The sequence below is a fragment of the Charadrius vociferus genome, unplaced genomic scaffold (genome assembly GCF_000708025.1).
Source record: "Charadrius vociferus isolate BGI_N301 unplaced genomic scaffold, ASM70802v2 scaffold335, whole genome shotgun sequence".
NCBI classification, from domain to species: Eukaryota; Metazoa; Chordata; class Aves; order Charadriiformes; family Charadriidae; genus Charadrius; species Charadrius vociferus.
The window spans coordinates 157,094-177,016 of NW_009648455.1; the positions used below are offsets into that span (position 1 = coordinate 157,094).

The window sequence follows — 19,923 nt, forward strand, 5'->3', positions numbered from 1 at the left end:
AGAGCAGTGGCACAGGCTGCCCGGGGAGGGGGTGGAGTCCCCTTCTCTGGAGGTTTTCAAGACCCGCCTGGATGCAGTCCTGAGTGATGTGCTCTGGGCAGTCCTGCTTTAGCAGGGGAGTGGGACTAGATGATCTCTAGAGGTCCCTTCCAACTCTGAAAATTCTGTGATTCTGTGATTTTTAACTACACAAAACAGCTGATGACAAACTTTCAAGTCCCACGCACATACCTATAGTATAAAGTATATATTTAACTACCTTGTGAACAAACGAAGACTCGGAACGCCCTTGGTTACCAATGGGCTTGGCTGCAGTCAATAGCGGTAAGGGACAACATATATAGGTAATCATGAAAATATTCTCCACGTTAGCCAAAGAGCTGTCTCTTAATACTGCCTCAAGCCTTTTCTCAACTGCAAGGAAGTGACTAGTTGAAACGTTCCTGGAAAACCTCAACCAAATACAAATACATTATGCCCCATACTGAAAGCAGAGGTGCGGAAACCCGAGTTCTAACCGAGATGATCTTTCATGAGTTCTTGCTTCAACCTTTACCTTCTTCCCCCAAAAACACAGGGATGGCTGTACTGTAGTAGCAGAAGACTAAATTTCCTTGTCTACAGACCTCTTGCTTCACCACGCTTTTGTTCATGCTGTCACCACTACTAATCTGCTACTAACCCTTCCCAAAAGTACATCTGCCTTTGAACCCACCTTTTTCTGTACCCCTGTTGTTGCAGCTGTCCGTACTTGCCCACTTCTATCAAAACTATGACAAGTCAAATAAGTCAAATCTTTAACCTTAACAATGGCCAAGAAACATTAGACAGGAAAAATCTCATTTCTTGTCCACTTGCCACAGCTCATTATGTTGTTTGCTCCATATTCACAAGGAGTTTCACTGTGTAGTTCAAGACAAAGAAAACTCCTTACATGACCTGCAAGACATCGCCTTCAAGACAACTCCTGCTTCATCACTGCCAACACGGAGGCTCCTCCTGGTGCCTACAAGCAGCTCCCATCCAGTGAGGTTTCTGCATAAACAGAACTGGAATCCACCATGCCAACAGGGTCAGGTTTTTTAATTAGTAGTAGCAGGGACTCTGTATGGGCGGCACGTCAAAAAATCCAGATGATTAACTGTCGAGGGAAATTATCTTTGGACTTTCTCAACCTGCATTTGGCTTTTGCTTCCCCACAAGGTGTGAAGTTATTGCTGCGTCCATACGCACACGTATTTTTGTACGCTTTTCTCAATTACTCTCGGTTCATCTAATGTTCTTGAACTGAGGGAAACCTTGAGCTAAAATAAAAAGTGTGCTCTTGTAAAAAAAAAAAAAAAAAAAAAAAAAAAAAAAAAAAAAAAAAGCACAACCCTCACAAGATCCCAACAGTGAGATACAGGGTTTGGAAACCTTGCAAGTAGGAGGTTAAGCTGAAGACTGGACTCAGGAAAACAAACATCAAATGTTATGTAATGTTATTTACCGTAATTCAGTACTGACTTCCATGGCAAGGCAGAAAAATACACACACTGTTCAAATACTTATCTACGGCAACTCCCTAACTTCCAGAAAGCATAATTTAAATACATATTAATTAAGACTAGCCTGTTTGGTGGAGATACTGCTATCACAAATAAAAATCTCTATTAAATAACTTGCAGACCTCCTTCACATCTGCAAGAAATATTAACTAATCCACATCGACGAAACTGGAAGAAAGGTATTTTGAGCAGGCTGGCAGAGTACCCCTGCGGGGTACCCGCAGAGCGAAGGCTAACTCGATTGCACGCACGATATGGACTTCTGCGCCTCCCACGTTCCCATGCGCCAGCCAGGGCCTGGGAAGTGGTTTCCCACGGAGCTCCCAGTGCCCATCCCAGCTCCCCCCATGCCCCTCCAGGGCAGCCCCGGACTTGCTCTTCTAAAGCAAGGACATGGAGATTAGAGACACGCTCTGATGCCGAGACATCCAGACTTCAAAGGGCAAAGGGCTGAGCTGTCCACCCCTCGTATTTTTTTCCGTAAATATACTTAACAGTCACCCCTATTTCACACTTATGCAGGTAAGAGTGAGAGAGTGTTTAAATATTACACAGAGTTTTCTGTTTACAGCAAGGCACCTCTGCGCTCCTAACTGGCATCTGAAGGTCAGTTCCCAGCCTGCTGCCGAAACCGGAGCCAAGCCAGAAGCAGGGGGTAAGCGGGCAGCACCCCAGCTAACCCAGGGATATCCAACATCAGCATCAGGTCACCACCTTCACAGGGGGCAACTGCAGCGCCAGGCCGAGACCCACACCCACGACTGGGTACCTTTTGCCCACACCTCACGATTGCCCTTGTATAAATATACAGGTTTCCTTTGCATCTGAAGAATCCAGGTTTCTCCGCAGTCCTGGGATCTCTCAGGGACTGATCCTACCACAGCAGAAGACATAAACACTAAGTTTTAACAAGCCTTCCCCCCCCCCGCCAAATGGAAGTAAAAGAAGGATTTGAAGAAAAAAACAACACAACAAAGGAAGATCTTTTAAAATACATTCTCTTATTTCATACTACTGCTTTATAGCAATGCTCTAACACTGTCACTGCTGCTGAGAGCACGCCCCTTTACCGAAATCCATTTCTCTAAACACCCTTTCCCTCCTCCCCCCCCCTTTTAAAAAAAAAAACAAAAACAAACAAACAAAAAAACCCCCACAAAACTCCTTAATGCTGCTGTTGTTAGACCACAAGTGATGAAAGTACACACATCCCTGCTTGCTGCTGGCTAGAAAATTCAGCACAGGACGACAGACACATCCCTGCTCCTCTCTTTCTAAGACCATACCTACATATTATTCTATCTGGTTTGCTTCTTTCTTTGTTCTTCTGGTGTTTGACAGAGCGCTTTATATGATTAAGTATACCACCAAATGTTCTGACAATCAGTATAAAGTTTTAGTAAGGTCCTTACATAAATAAGTTACAGAATGAAATTATGTTGAAACTAATTCGGTGAAAAGGCAGAAAAATAATGTCCCAAATAAAAGAAACAATGACACTGCAGTTAAATGATGAACCATTTTAAAAATAGCTTAACACATAATTTTGGACTCCCAGAACTTCCACAGAGCACCTTATTAGAATAAATTTCTTTTATGCCTCCTTTTTATATAATTTGGGGGGGAGGGGAAAACAGGCCACTTCTCATCTCATCCATCATCAGTTTTTTCCTAACATAAAGGAAATCTTATCAGCCACAAGGAGAGAAGCAGACCAGCTGTCACATCCACGATGAGTCTTTCACGTTGGGAAAAATTGCTGGGGAAAAAAAAAAAATGCCAGGGTACCCATCTGCTAGAACTCGCCCAAGAGGATGGCAAATGAATCTCCTGAACGCTACAAATGCAGTGCTTCCGAAACACATCCTTCAATCAGCTAGCCAATACCGGACTCCGAGGAATCGCTGCGTTCCGTTCCGCAGCACGGATTCGGCACCGTCGGACCAAGAAACAGATGAGCCCGACATGACTGTGAGAACCGCTGAGTGCAAGTGGAAAGAGAGAAAAGCGGAGGAGGCGGTGGTGCGCAGAGGTAACAAAGCCAGCACAGAGAAACCAGCCAGAGCCTTGCTTTACCGCTGGCTTCAACCCCTGCAGCATCTATTTCCAGACTTTTTTTTTGGGGGGACACGCTTGTTCAGAGGGGTTTGGTTTTTTAGGGCTTTTGGTTGGTTTCTTTGCTTTGCTGTGGGTTGAGTTTTTTTAGTTTCATGGGGATTTTTCTTTTAGTTTTTGTTTTGTTTTGTCTTTCCTGTTTTCTTAAACATCAAAGCCTGAATTAAATTTACAAATGTAAAAAAACCCAACAGTTCTGGACATTTTTCACTGTGGAAGAATATGAACACTGGATGCAGGATTTAATAGCTTTATTATTCCTCCCCTCCTAAATCTTATTATTAACACATCAGAGCTTATGGAAATTACCACGATACTAGAAAGGGTTCATAAAGAACTCATAAAACGGTCTCAGCTACAGTCAGTTTTAAAATATCTTGCAGGAACATGTGCTGTAGGTTAGGAAATTCATAGCTTTGCTGAGGTACCTGCATTACTGCATGCAATCATTCACAGGCAAAACCAATATAAGTAAATGACGGATTATACCTGTAAAGTATAACTCGTGCTTTGAAAACATCTTTCAGAAATATTATGGACTACATGATATCGCAATCGAGATGTTCTGGAAGAAAAAGAAAAGCTGCAGAAATCAGGAATTGTGGATTCTGAACGGATTGCGAATCCCAAACGAGATCACAACCCACACATTCTGCTTGCATTCAACAGCATGCAAAATACTCTATTTTTAATACGGCATGCGTTGCGAAGATATTTCTTACATATTTATATGTCTACCACTGAAACCATATTGCAGCTTGTATTTTTGCTATTGGAACCGTACCTTAGATTTCCAACTTAGGTTTGAGCTCTCACTACTTTCATAACGCATCTATGTCTTCATCTGTTAAAGAAAGGAACCTCTCCACTAAATATGGACTTGGGTTTTTAACCAATGTTATCGGGATAACTGTATTTTCTCAACACGTTTCCATGCGTTTTTTCTGTCTATTCAGTGCATTAAGATGAAGAGAGTTTAGCACATGCCAAATGCCAGAACTATGTACATAAATCACAGCTCTGCCAGATACGAGACTCGCTTATTTAAGGACAAACCATACATATTTTATTTTTGAGTGATCACTGCTTATTTACCAGTGCATTAAAAAAAGCTCCATCAATGGCTTTTGAGGTAAAACCCCACTATAAATAAATTTTGGGGTAAAACCCCGTACCTGTAACATTTTTGCTTGCATCTCTTCATGACAGCTTACATGATGTGTGCTTTAAAAAAATAGATAACATATATTTTCTATTTTTCCTGGCCCTCTCTTTATTGCTCTTCTAAAATAGAAACTTCATAAGCAAGCCCACCTCCATGATAAAAATAACACTGAACGGAGAGATTAAAAACGAAACCCTCTACTTTCTGAATCGTGTTATACCACGTTTTGTCCAGCAAACATCATCCAGCACATCAGCTATTACGGGCAGTAAATGCCCGTACAGGAGAGCGTTTTACGTTATGGCCCAAATCTTGCACAAATAAAGCGAGCAGACAGGCAGAGAGCACCCCATAATCAAGAGGCCACAAGCTGCGCAGAGAAAATGCCTTGCGAGTTTCGACTGTGCTAAACAGTGCGTGAGGGGAGGAGGAACCTTTCGAATTCTTTTTGGAGAAGAACTTCAACATGCCATTTGGTACCAAAGGCACAAAGCAAATCTCATCTAGTTAAATGCCAGCTGGGAAACAGCAATGCGTGGGGGAACCATCCTTATACATACAGTTGGAATTAGGGAATCGAAAGAATTCCTGCAACGGGATAAAGGTACCAGTAAATGACACTGCTAGAAACAACAGTCAGAAGCAAAAATACCGTGGAAGCAAGCGTTCGTTCCTTTTGCGCTGTCGTGAAACAAAGTACGTGAAGTACATTGTTTCACACGTGAGATATGAAAGGTTATGTAACGCCATAAGCCAAATCCAAAGCTATAATCTCCAGCCTTCCTTCTCGATCTAAACTGTTTGACTGGTTTTTGACTCGACTCCCACGTTCCTTCTCATAGGCTTACATAATTACTACTCATGACCACTATAATTTATAGCTGTAGAAGCTTATCTCAAGACAGAGTTAAGGCTGAGAGCCTAGGCAATTAAGTACAAAACATTACAGAGATATTAGAATTATTTCAAACAATGGTGCAATCTGTGTGCTGTTGCTATCTAACAGCAAAGGGGAAGCTTATCAACGTCTTCAGCCATTTATGCTTGTTGATGCAGAGCCTCAGAAGCCCTGGCTTTGCGTATGCGAGATGGAAAACAGAAATCTTGTATCAAAAAGAAAATTATTCCTGCGCCAGTCATAGCAGAAAAAAGCACTTTAAATTCATTGCATCAGGAATTCATTACTGACATCAACACGTTTATGTTACTGATCCACAAACATTCTGTACAGCTTTTCTTTAAGTTGAAGCTGCCAATACATAAATATTGAACTTTCACTTTTCTCCTCTCCTAAGATAAGGAAATGTAAGAGAGTTAGTGCGGACATCTGCAGGGCCTTAGCAACCTCAAACGAACCTTCAAATGACAGTTGCTCCTCGAGTGTGTAAGCATCAAAGACGTTTTCTTCTGGTGAAAAGCTTTTTTAAATGCAGAACGTAAGCAGCTATTTATAACTACATGCATCACCTCTGAGAGCTAACTTACTCTTCCCTAAATAGAAAAACTACATAAAAAATGTTTTTATTAAAAAAAAAAAAAAACAAGATGAAAAATTTGAAGAGAATACAGCTCGTTATTAAATTATTACAAAGACTGGTTCGATAAGTAAATCTCTGATATAAGCCTAAACGTCAAAAAAATACTTTCATAATTTGAAATATCCGTTATGCATGAAGAATTAATTGCAATTACATTCAGTTTTAAATAACTATGGTCTGTCCCAACCCCTTTCTTGTATACATACACAGAACGCAGGTGGCAAACAGATTCCCAGAAGGGACACAGCCAAGTTAAACACTTGCTGTGGAGGAGAACAGTGTTTTGGAACATATTTCACACGACAGTTGATACCAGTACTACCAACATATTCAGATAACGCTTTATTTACGTAAAGCTCAAGAGGATTGTCATTTGCTAGAAAAAACAGCCGCTGTATCTGGTGTGGGAGAACAGGCCATAGCATAAGCTGAATTTGAAAACAAAACAAAGTTCTTACCCTCATGCCAAGTACCAAAAAGCCAATCTCTTCCATCAGCGGGTACTTGCTGACCTGCTGCTGTATCTTCTCAGCTGAAGCGTACGGATCGTAACTTTTCTGACCGATTTTCACATCCATTATGCAAGGCTTATTAAACTTACGGGTCACATCTTCCAGTTTTAGATACGTATCTGTGAAAAAGACAACACTTTCATAAACAGTGGGTCAAAGCAAAAGAATTATATTTCTGCTCAGCTTCTGTGGAGGAAAGAGAACGGTTTAAGGCTTAACATCACGTGAGCTTTTAAAAAGCCAACTTTGTCTCTGAACACAGACTAAATCAGTCATTGACACCCACAAATTCTATTGGCATTAAATTCTAAATGCCTTATTGTTTAGAAAACTGTATACAATTAAAGTGTGTTAACATCGCACTCAAATTCAAGTTATTGCCCAGATGAAATTCATTGAGTAGCTTTTATTAAGCCATTAACATATTTCAAATAGCATTAATAAGCACATACAAATGCAAGTTACTACACGGCCGGTTTAGCAATGGAGATGGTGTTTTCTTCCGCTGTGTGAAGGGGCTAGAATTAAAACAGCAATTTTTCTTTGCATCAATTTAAAAATGCAATTAACATTTCAGAGTCCTACCCCATAGGGGCCGAAATGCATCTATCTTTTCCTCTTTTTATCCCACTCCCACCTGTACTCATTTCTCACGGCAGACCTTTTGGTGAAAGCACTCCTCAAATCCTAGGCTGCCTTTCATCCATTTCCAAAAGTCCCTTTGGGAGGGCGGGTGGACCAAAAAACCCCAAGCCCTTGGAGCACCTGAAGATTTAAAGGAACATTCTAAAACCTGGTCAAACTGGTTTACGCTTCTCTGCAGCGTAGGCAAGACACTACTACCAACATGATCTACAGCACCGATTGTCAGAACACAACAAGAAAACAAAACTTGGGTAACCACTTGACTCGCAGATGACTCCGCTGGGAGGAAGCCTACACAGATCTCCAGCCCTTGCCAGGGCGCAACACGCCCCAAGGCAACACACAGCATTAACACACGCCTCCTTCTTCACACCCGCTTCTGCAATTCTACTTGTTAGCAATCATAAAACTTCACGTTAAAGTTTGTTTTTTCTTTCAAGTACAGCCTATTCAATGAGCGTATTTCTTTGGCTTCAGTGTAATCTGAATACACAGAAACATTGTATTATTACCGATTCCTGCAGCATGATCTAAAACGGGATTGCCAAAGAAAGCAAAACCAGTTCAAGTTTAAAGAGAGAAGAGAGTCAAAGTGCCTTGTTTTGATAGCTGTACAGGCAGGTAACAAAACCAGTTAGAATCAAAAGAAAGGGAACAAGCAATGTCCCATTTCTAACTAACAAGTAGAAACACTTTCTTAAAGATAAGAAACGAACCGGATTTTATTACTTTAGTAAGTCCTACTTAGAGCGTCAATTTTTACACCACGATGATCCAATGTCCCAATTCCCCAAAGTACGTATGTATTGATCTGAAATAGGTTTGGTTTAATCCTTCGCTGCCTGCTTTATGTATAAATGGGAGTAAGCATGCTGTTAATCAGGGAAGCAGGTCAAACTAATACACTATTGAAAAAATATCCAGTTTTCTACTAACTCACTGTATCAGCTTGCGTTACTTTTCACTGTCCTTTGGGCTACAGCATCAATCTAGCTACAGCAAAAAGAGTTTCGTTATAGACTAGCTCACCCATAAACCAGGTTTGTTAACTACAACTGCAGGGATATCCGAGCTAAAATAACTCATGCTTAACTTTGAGGAGGCACAGGCAGCAAACATCTTCGGGATCTGCTCACGAGATATCCCTTAAGGAGAAGCGGGACGAATACTCTCCCTACCAGGAAATGTATTCTGTATCGCTTGGACTGCAGGAGCCGCTTTTCCTATTCAAAGTTTTCACACGCAGGTCTAATTCAGTCAGGTATTAGCACAGCTCCAAAAATGGCTGCAATCCTTCGCCACCAACTCCAAAATGCTTTGGATTATGTTACGAGCACCTCCAGACTCAAACTGTTACAAATACAAAATTATACAAATGGCAAGTTACCACAAATTATACAAATTGTTTAGACATAATGTTTTTATCAACCCTAAAAATATAACTGTATATAAAGTAGTGTAAAACATCTATTTCCGTAATGCAACAAAGAGTCAACCCATAAAAACAACTAGCTTAAAAAGCAGAACTTAAATCTCCCAAAACCTAGCGTATTTCCCTTCAGACAACACGCAGGCAAGAGAGTCATGCTCTTTCCATCTAAGGCATTTACAGAGCACCTGTGGTTACTCCCTGTCCTCTGCTCCGCTGGTCCAAATCTCTTTTTAAACATACAGCACCAACTTTCAGCACCTCCAAAATACTGAACAGTTCTAAGTACCTGTCACTTTGTAGTCCCCCATCCATTTCAGATCCGTTAAGCCAGAATATCTCCCTTACTGACCTCCTAAAAATGTAACAATTGCTATTTTTAAAAAAAATAAGCATTAAAATAACTCAGGAGCTAATGCTAACCCTGGGAAATACTAATGACTTGGCAAGGCCTGAGAAGTATCCAGAAATTACTCCTCTCTCTCACACTTTTTGCAATTATTATTTAATTTTTCATCATTAGCTAACTGCTGGCTCAGAGTTATGACTACGTTAAATCTGTTCAATGCACACCCCCACTCTCAAAAAGCTTTTTGTCCTTGTGGGGAGAGCAATGCCACCGCAAATAAAGCATTACACCAAGGGTTTTTTTTCATTACAGCTTCAGAAAAAAATGCATCGAGCGTTTACGCTTCGTTTTTCCTGGCAGCGTTTGGTTCTTATTTGCATTGTGCTCATGATGTATGGACTACTGAAACAGACCCCCAAACCCCCAGTATCAGAAGGTACCACAGCTTTAAACAGCGAACCCCCACTATACCTTGAAGCATTAAGACTAAGGCAAACAAAGTACGCTGCAGACTCAGGTGCTCTCCATAGTCTCTGAGGATCTGACCCCAAGGTCAGCAATAAGCCTGCAGCTGAGCTTAGATAACGAGAGCACTCTCCTTCCTCATTTTGTTAAACAAACAAAAAAAAAGGCAGATTTTTCAAGCAGTTCAGATTTTCTAAATTATCATGGAGTGCACTGCTAACCCAACGTGCTTCTGAAAACCATGCATTCACCATCTAAAACCAGGTTAAATTAAAATCCCCTGCAGAGAAAAGAATTCATAAGGATTTTTGTATCTCAGCTTTCGTAGATAATCCTGACTATATATTTCAAGGATTTAAACAAATCATTCCTCAGAGGCTTGCCCTCCCCTTTTTTATTTTTCAGTAGCAGGGAGGGAGGCAGGAAAATGTGGCTTGACATATTATTTACATATTTTATTACAGTCCCAAAGGAGACAAATCAAAAGACCACCAAAATTCAGCAAGTATGCGTGGCATGAACCACTGCAGACTTCAGCACGTACATGCTGATGCATTCAGTCCTCACTGGAATAAGAAGTGACAAAATAACTTGAGGCATCTGACTTCTTCTCATAACTTACAAGACATCTCTCAAAACATATGAATAAGCAGGGAAAAGCCTCAGTTGCTCCCAGCAACGAGAGAAGAAAAGAAAGGTTTGAAGCTGGCTTATATTTATCTACCCTGTTCTCAGTTTAGGCAACAAAAATTAGAGCACAGTGTGAAATGAGCAGCAGTAAAGTTACTTTAAAAAAAAAATATGCAGAGGCAACAAGTAGGCAGCAAAACCCAGAACTCGCAGCAGGAGATATAAAAAGCTTAACATGGCTCCTACATCTTTATAACAACTTTTCCACTTCGTTATTAATAAACTCGAAATGCCCACAATGCCAGTGAACCCAAAGTTCAAATCAAATTGTCTCACTCTCATTTTAGATTAGCTTAGGGAGGTGCAGTGTCGTCCACTTTAACTCCAGCTCCTGTGCAGTAGTACTCAGTATGTGATTTCAGAGTAACAGGACAGTTATTTTACAAATTGTAGTGATACTGTGAACATCAGACCATCTTTTCTGTCACGCTTCCTATATTCTCATTTACACTTAATACACTGCACCCCTTCTAGCTTGCAGTTTCATCCGCTCATCTACATTTTCAGCATAGAAGTCTGATGCTTCTCCCTAAATGTTTCTCTAAGAAAATAAACTCCTTGTGCTCTCTGCCTTACCCACCACAGTTCCTGCTTACCTGTCACATGGAAACTCAGATGCAGTCACAGATCAAGTTCAGAATGGTCCTAAATTAAGTTACTCTGTTTTATTTCTACCACAAGCCTACGATTCTCTTCACGTCTGCATGAACCTACTCAAACTCTCAACCCTCTACCCAAGGTTAACAACTGCGATGCTACACATACAAGACACCGTTCACCAAAGAGCTCTCCTTCTTCCTTATCTCATAAATGAAAGAACTTTATATGAAAAAGGGTCACCGGTGACCATCCTCTCTCTGCCCTGGCAAACCAGGCAAGTTGGTGTTCCTCCATGCAAACGCTCTTAAAAAATATATATATTTCAGAACGTGCAGCAAGCACAGTTTGGTAACTGAAAGATTGTTTAATTTAATTTTTGTTTTTTTAGAAGTCACCTATGTGCAATTTAGCAACAATAAGGAATTATTGGGGTCACTACTCGGAGGCTGTCTAGAGCCGGTTCCCAGAGCCTGTAGAGCAGCGACTGCCAAGGGAAAGATCCGGCTTCCAATGTCAAGCCTGCAAAAACCTACAAATACATCCTCAATCTAATCTTAGTAACTAGATACCTTTCTAGCAGCTAGATTCTTTCCTCTAATGTCACTGGGAAACGCCACAGCAGCTGAGCATATTGTTCAATCTTTTGAACTAGAGCTTAGTTCACAGCTAATCTGGGGACTCACATCCAATTTCTCCAAAACAGCCTCCCCTCCATCTCCCTTCTCTGTGCGGTTACCTCCCCTCTTCCTATTTTTCCAAAACTTGGATTTCCTACTTTTTACACAGTCTAAATGCACCACTGGTGATTCTTTTCCCCTCTGGGGTCTTCTGGTGCTAAGTACCGATGCACAGAGAGGTTCTCCTTCATACCTGTCATTAGCAAAACGGCACTTGCAAAAATACCTGCCAACCAACAGATGACTTCCAAGGTGAATGGCTGCCTCCTTAGCTTTGGATGTACCCAGCTCCATTATCTCCAATGCACCTGATTTCTATCAGGGCTACCCAAAATTCATTAAACTACAGATAACAGAGTTGGCAATGGGAGTGTTTTGTTTGAATCCCCGCCATAGCTCTCCATGAAGAGGGTTCCTGACAGTGCATAGTCTTTTCAAGAAGCAAAACAAAATCAAAAGTTACTCTTGCTTTATGCGGCTCTTCCTACTGGCTACGCCTAGACTACTGGTGGAGACCTGCCAAAATTCAGCCCAACGGTGCACAGTGCTAGCTAGTGAATTCCCAAGGTAAACTAGGGATGTGTTGAATTACTGTATCTTGGCTAGACCACCTATTTTTACATCTTAAGATCCTGCTGTGAATAGAAAAAAATTGATTTGCAGTTTAGAGCAGACATGAAGTGAGCTCCATGACACGTATAAAATTATGAGGGAAGGAAAGAGACAGCTCTGGTAGAGCTATTTGAGTTAGTGCCAAATATGAAAGTGTGAAGGCAAATCTGAGCCAAGCCAGTGCTGGGTCCTACCACAATCCTCCTTGCGTTTCTTTTCACAGAGTTTAGATAGTGTCTTTGGACACCATCTTACTACTGTCTTTGGAAAACAAGTCTATTAAGTGGCAGCATAAGCAAAAGACAACAGAGTTCTATTAAAGGAGCACAGTGTCTAGTTTTGGTGCATTTAAATAGACTGACAGCGTCCTTTTGTTTCTGGATGTTTCAGTAGCTCCATTTCCCCAGTATGAATAAGAAAGAGCAGAAGAAAAACTAGTTTCTGTTTTAAATACATTAGTAATACCTGTTTTCTCTTGAAGATAAAATCTTCCGATTGTCCTCCAAAAATACCTTTTTCTTCCTGACTCCTAACTTGTAATACAAACACAAAGTTACGATACCAGAGCTTTGTTCTGTTCAAACCAGTAAGAGAAGATGACAAGCAAAGAGCCCCCTCTGCTGAAGTAATTGCTTTCTATATGGCACAGTGATGGGATCCAATCTCCGGAGATCCAGTAGCAGATTCCGGTTTGAACGCCTCCCCTTAGGCCCCAACCTATCAAATTTTTCTTCCTTACACACCCACACAGCGCCCGTCTCTTGCTCTGATGGCCTGACCAGCCATAAACATGCAACCAGCCCGCTCCTCCGACATGACCCCAGCTGGAGCAGCAGCTCGGAGGCAATATGCATCAGGTCTGGCTACTCAGGACCCACGTGCGGCACAAACGGCCATGCCCCATCTGCCCTGGGAGGAAGAACCCAAAGATCTAATCCAGCCAGAGGACTGCAAACTGGAACTGATTGTTAGAGGGAACATTAATGGAACATTACAAAACAAAACCAAAAAACCACCCCAAAACCAAAACCCTACAGAGCTCGCAACTGCCAAAAATCAGTCTCCAGAAGATTTTTCCAGGAGGTTTGGATTAACAGATAAAAATAGAACAATACCATTTGGTGCAGTAGGTGGTGACCAGACACCGAAGTATTTTGGCAGATATTCCCGCAGCTCCAGAAGAATGCTGTCGCAACAGTCAGAGTCATAAACCTGAAATAAATTAAGGAGGGGTGGAGAGATCATCAGTTCAAAACATTCATTTTGTACTTCCAATTGTCCTCTAATTATCATTTCTTACAGGCTTTGTTTCCATGTGTTCAAGATTTCTACTTTACATTTAAAAAACATACCAGATGAAGATGATAATTATCACAGTCCAACATGAATGAATGGTACCCTTTCTTTCAAATTTTAAAGTGGAAAAGATGAATCAACTCTAACTACAAATAATGTATGGCTTAACTTGAATAAAAATCTAAACTGTATCTGTTAACACTGAACCTTATTTAGCAAAATGGGTGTTCTCCCATCCTGGATCCAAGACTGTATAGGATTACTACATCGTATTGTATATCCAAAGCTTTTTAAGTTACATCAAGTGAAGTATACAAGCTCAGACTGGATATTATTTCCTCATTTCCTCCAAAACAACTCATCCTGTAACTACATCACACAGACAACACACAATTCAAGTGTATTTTTTTTTTTTCATTTGCTTTAATGCGTTCAACATCTTTTTCAACTTCGGAAAAAAAAAAAAAAAACCAAAAAAAACCAAGAACAGTTTGGGAACAGCAGCTGGCTTATATTCCTGAAGGAGTAATTCTTTGCAGCGTTAAAACCAAGCCTTCGATACTATCAGCTACTGAATCGCATGACTGTCACCAGTGTGCAGTGTTGTTGTGAAGAGGGTTTCAAAACCATTCCCTCGACCAGATTCCCCCCATCCCGCCCAAAGATCTCCTTACGGATAGCCTCCAGCACAGCTCAACGGCTCTACAGACTAAAAGATCCACATCCACATGAGTAAGAGGTTACAATGGTTGTTACTACGTTTAAGAACTATCTCGTCCTAATCCCCTTGCAGCTATCCTGGTTCTGATGCTATCAGGCTGGCGTCCTGTCCCTCAGCCCCGCAGTGGTTGCACAGCCATACCCACAGACGACGCCACGTACGAGTGGCCGGGACAAGCTAACAGTTCTGCTTTCACTTCAGCACGCAACGCACAGGACTGCAGTCAGAGCCCACTGCGAAGTCAGGAACAACGCAAAAAAGTTATTTAAGGTGTTAAGAGAGCTCTGCAGAGTTGGCTCAGCTCACTGCTTCGAGATCCACATTTAACCACAGCCGGAGAATATCCTGTGATGGAAACTACAAAGGGTAGGTATCCCAAAATACGTGCCTTTAGCATTGGAATATTAATACATCTAGGGAGGAAAAAAACCCCAAACCTGAAGTCCAGCCACTATTTTAGAGCACCAAGGCAAGCCTCAGCTCTGATCAACGATGCCATGTAACTCTAGACAGAGCCTCATGCAGCAGCAGAACGTTAAAATTAGTCGATGCGGGTTTGTGCTAAATTTAGGTTTCATCACAGAAACCTCAAACTGGGTAAACTCAAATCACCAGCGTGCTTCAAATGCACAGCGGTGTTTCACAGCCCTTCGGGCACATCTAATCCGGGGCTCTCCCAGGCTTGTACCAGCCACAATTCTGACACTGTTGCTGGGCAGTGACCGAGAAGGTGATACAACCAAATCCACGCCGACTTTATGCTAGAGCATTTAATTTGACCCATTCCCTTAAGTAGCTCATGGCATAAGCCCCATTTTAAAGACCCTAAGAAGGGGGTTGAATCCCTAAAGCTCAAACCACACAAATACGCGCGCAGCGTGATGCAAAACACTGACATACACCTACCGCCACAGCCTCCACCACTACTGTTGATATCTTAAGTGTACAAGAGTTGCTGGGCGTGTATCTTACAAGTCACAGTGCCACATCACAGGGCTCTGATCTCTTTTCACACGTCCTGGTTTGACAAGCTGGTATCCCCTCTGCGGACTACAGGTAATTGTACGCCTAGGCCTGGTTTTCCTCCGTGTTAACCCAAGCTGGTATGCTGATATTCTCATGCTCTAAGACAGAAAACCTTGCTTGTCCCTCGGATCAGTGGCTGCTGTGTAATTTTATTTATGCACCATTTCTTTGCTGAGCCTCAGATGTTGCCAGCAGAAAACAGTGCTTTCTTCAGAAGACTGCGCCATAGTTTGATCTTACTAGCTTAAGGAAGAAAAGAAAAAGAAAATTAAGGGTGGGAGAGAAGAGAGAGTGAAAACTTAGCACCACACAGATGCTGTGGCACAGACCCATCCACTGCTATCTTTTAGAAGAGAGTTCGCTATTCCCCACCGTACAGACAGCTGTTTCTGGGCCAGGACTCCAAGCACTGACTGGTGGAACTGTGGGCATTTTCATACAAGCAGTACAAACCCAATTCAATTTCTGTTTACTGTGGTAATTTATTATCATAGCACCTCACAGCCAAGACAGGGAATTGCACTGCACCCAGCACAAATGCTCTTCTCCCAGGTGCACTTACGTAGATCTGAGAGGCAGCGACCATCATGCAGTATCACAGCCTTGACACGGGAGCCAGTATATGTGTATTTAGGACAGGACAAAGAGGAGAGAGATGGAAGCAAAAAAGTGCAGCAGACAAGGAAGAGAAACACTGAATGCAACTGAAAAAACAGACAAACATAATAAGAACTTGTTTGCTTAATTTATTGGCAAAAAGAAGGACTCTGCGAAAGCGACATGGCAGGAGACCGGGTCTATTTTTTTTAAAAACAGACAGTACTATTGCTTTGACTAACTTTTTAATCATCAACGTTAGGGTCCAGTAGTAAACACTCAGTGAGTAACTACAAGTATGCTCCTGTGTATTTCAAATAGTAGGATACAATAAAGATATTCAGATAATTCATAATGGGGTGTAATAGCCCAAAGTCCAGGCCAAATGGGGAAAACAGCTCCAGGAGTCGTATCTTCCCAGTAGTCTGTCCTTTAATACACTGATATAAGACATTTTAAGTGGAGACAAAACTCACAGTAATGCATTGTTCAGTATCATTACTTCAGCATAACAGAACTAAGTGCATTATTTCTCTCTCAAGAGTTATCTTGCTCCTAGAAACAGTAATAAACTCCCCTCATAAGTTTGACGTAACATATACAAAGCACTTTATTTGACCTTAATATAGACCTCAATCTCAGCCTGTAATGTATTTGCATGTCAAACAAGAATAAGCACTCAGTTAATAAAGATCAGAGGAAGTCATTTGGTGTGGGCAAAGCAAGAAAACCAGATATTTCAGGAATTAATGCTCATTAGAAAGGGGCCTCATAAACAGCACCCATGCCACGGGCATATCTTCTCATTTCATACAACCTGGTAGCAAGCTACACATTTAGATGTCATTCAGAATGCCAAATGTAAACGCATACATGAGAAAAATCACCCTTACAATTACACAGGAAATAAACTGTGCACTTCATGCCCCAAAAGGTACCAATGTTGCTGGAAAACTCATGGAAGAGACAGGTTATCACTTAACCCAGAACAACCCTCGGAAATAAACCATTATATTTTTACTTATATCAGCAATATTCCAATTTCATTTCAAGCACCTGTGCTTTTTTTTTTTTTTCTTTTTTAATGCAACAACAGGTCCATTTGTCCAGCATACACTGACAAGTATAAGTTATTTCTGCTTTATGGGTAACTGTACATAACGTCTTCATCCAACAAATCAAGAACTGCAAAACAATTCAGAGTCAGCTCAGCCAAGGGAGGTATCTATTCTACGTATCGCAGGCTACGTTCTTCCAACAGCACAAACTGGAGACATAAAATGTAATAACCGTTGGGCTTAAAAGCAAGTAAACAGGATGCTAACATTTGGAGGGCTCACAACAGGACCATTACAAATTACAGCAACTAACTCATAGGAAGAATATGCCCCAGATATGTCCTGTGGCAGCTCAGATAGTCTAGTAGACACCATGAAGTCATAATTTCCAGTTACTCAGGACTTTTTAATTCCGAGGCAAATTTACCATCCTCTAGTTTTTAATCCAAAGTACACTCTGTTTGTTTTGGTAAGTCTGATCCAAACAGATTCATCTGTTTTTTAATGCAAACAGGGACTGCTTGGGAGAATGGGAATGTTCTTTTCCTTACTTAAAGCAGGATGACATCAGGGTTGTTTTTTTTGTTTTCTTAAGACTAGCTAATCACATAAACGACAGAGGGAGGGCAAAACAAATGTTTAAACTTCAACAGGAAACTAGTTCTGGCAGTACAGACCCATCTTCAATTGTCCTGATGAATATATACCACTTAGAAACGTAGTCTAAAGAGAGTCTTCTGAAGTACATAAAAGAGTTGATTTAAAAGAATATGTATCTTAAATTTGCATTTATTTTAAAGCTGTTTGAGTAGGAAACTTTAAATGCCAGAGTAGGCATGTCAGTCTGAAGCATCCCTAAACGGACAGTAGCACTATGGCTTGCCGAGCCCCAGGATACACAACCAGCTGCCAACATCAGGCAGAGTTCAGTTTCCAGCATGGTTTTGGGGGGATTCTTGAGGAGTGGGGAGCAGTTAATAAGTGTAGCGCTCAAATTAGCAAATGCAAAATTTACAGATGATAGTGCAGCCTTAATTCTGTCTCCTAATGTGTATGCATTACATTACAGACTTTAATTACCTGAGCACACACTGCATTTCCCTCCGGACTCCTATATCACCTAGTTACACCATGCAAGTACAAGGGCCAAAAAATTGAGGTTGAAACAGCAGCTGTGAATTTAGCAATTCATAACTCAGATCGGCCTTGCTTCTTTCTCAAAGTAGTACCATCCTGTTTTGACGTGCGAATGTCCGCAGTATTTGTTTCCACAAATACAACTGGAATTGAACCAGCCCTGCTTACATTCAAAATATCTGATAGGAGCACAATTCCAAAAGTTAAATATTTGTGAATTATGTTACACTAAATGCTATTATACTGAATTGCTTATTTTACTATCCAATATACAGCCATACTATACATGAAACTGTAACCATTATTCTCACAGAAGATAACTACAGAAATACCAAAAAAACAGCTTAAAACAAATCAGGATATATTCCCACAATCTGATCATGTAAATGGATTTTCAAACAAGAGTGGCACACAACTTGTGACAATCATACCCTTCTTCCAGGAGTCAGGGAAAAAAAAATACAGCAAGGAGTTAGCCATTTTGCCTTCCAAAAAATGAAGGCTGTGAAAATAAGCTTCAAAAAATCTCTCACAGAGATACTTATTTGGTGATGTTTATCAAACCAGTCATCCTCTAACAACACCAAAAAAACAGTAGCTCTTATTTTATCCACTTCCACATGTTTTATATAGTCAAATTCAGGCTGACCCTAGCAAGATTTGAAGCCCCAGGCATGGAATCATCTTTACAAGAGGCAAAGCAAACCCTGACCCATTTCCAAGGACGTGGCAGAGCTTCAAAACTTCAGCAGACAGAAGAAGAACCCAAAAGGCAGCAGTCAGGCACAGCCACCAGCAGCAACGCTGAACAAATACCATGGTGGAGCCACAAGTGAAGAGCTGCAGACACCATACGCAGCAAGTTGCTCTGAAACGGTCAGAGCTAAGTTGGGTAGAGATAAATCATCCAGTCCCTCTTTCTTTCCAATAACCACTTACTACAGAGCCACGGCAGTCAAGTATTTTGAAAGACATAAGCCTGCACCCCATCATCACAAGAAGAGAGCTGTTTCCCTCTTCACAAGACAGCAAACTCCCCTCTCATCTTTCATCCCACAAGATTCCTGGGCAACTAAAGATTAACAACAAAGCAAGTCTAAATTATTGACTCTCCACACGCTCCCCCCTCGCTCTACAATTGCTACAAGCCACCCAGCTGAGCACGGAGCAGGGTAATGGGCATCAGGGCCTTCTTGGTCAAAATTACAAAATTAGAGACCATGTTTCATCACAAATCTCTTGCCGCAGAACTGAGCTTCCTCTTGCCCTTCAGTCTCTCCTGGGTTCACAACTTGCTAGCACAATCGGATGTTGCCATTCAGCTTTAACTGCTTAAGAGCTGGAGTCTTCAATGAACTTGAGAGCTCTTTGACGTCAAAGATAACTTTTCTTTCAGGATGTGCAAACAAGGCCCGATCGCTCAGGCACCACAATCCCATTCATCCTTTTCTTAAAAAAAAACCAAAAACAACCAAACAAGCTCTTAAAGAGGATACCCAGGAAAGTGTAGGTGATTATATTTACATTAACAGCACAAACACCTGTTAAGCTGCCTCCTAAGTAGGTTATGACACTCTCAGGTGAACATAGTCCAAAAGTACATCGTAAATTGCACATCCAAGTCTTTACTCCAGAATCTAAATTCCTTTGGTTCAGTTGTATCAATTTGCACGTACTACAGACTGGAGCAGAGTTCACATCAGGTACTCTCCACTGGAGACCAAAATAAAGAGAACATAGCCTA

General features: G+C 41.3%; 1 protein-coding gene across 1 annotated transcript in view; it reads right to left on the reverse strand.

Moving 5' to 3' along the window:
- IPMK (inositol polyphosphate multikinase) overlaps positions 1-19,923 on the reverse strand; it is a 41,728-nt gene that overhangs the window by 7,438 nt on the left and 14,367 nt on the right. The window contains exons 3-4 of the mRNA XM_009885641.1: positions 13,460-13,556; positions 6,824-6,996 (exon numbers count right to left, since the gene is read on the reverse strand). Coding sequence (XP_009883943.1) covers positions 6,824-6,996; positions 13,460-13,556 — 270 coding nt within the window. The remainder of the gene's footprint in view (positions 1-6,823; positions 6,997-13,459; positions 13,557-19,923) is intronic.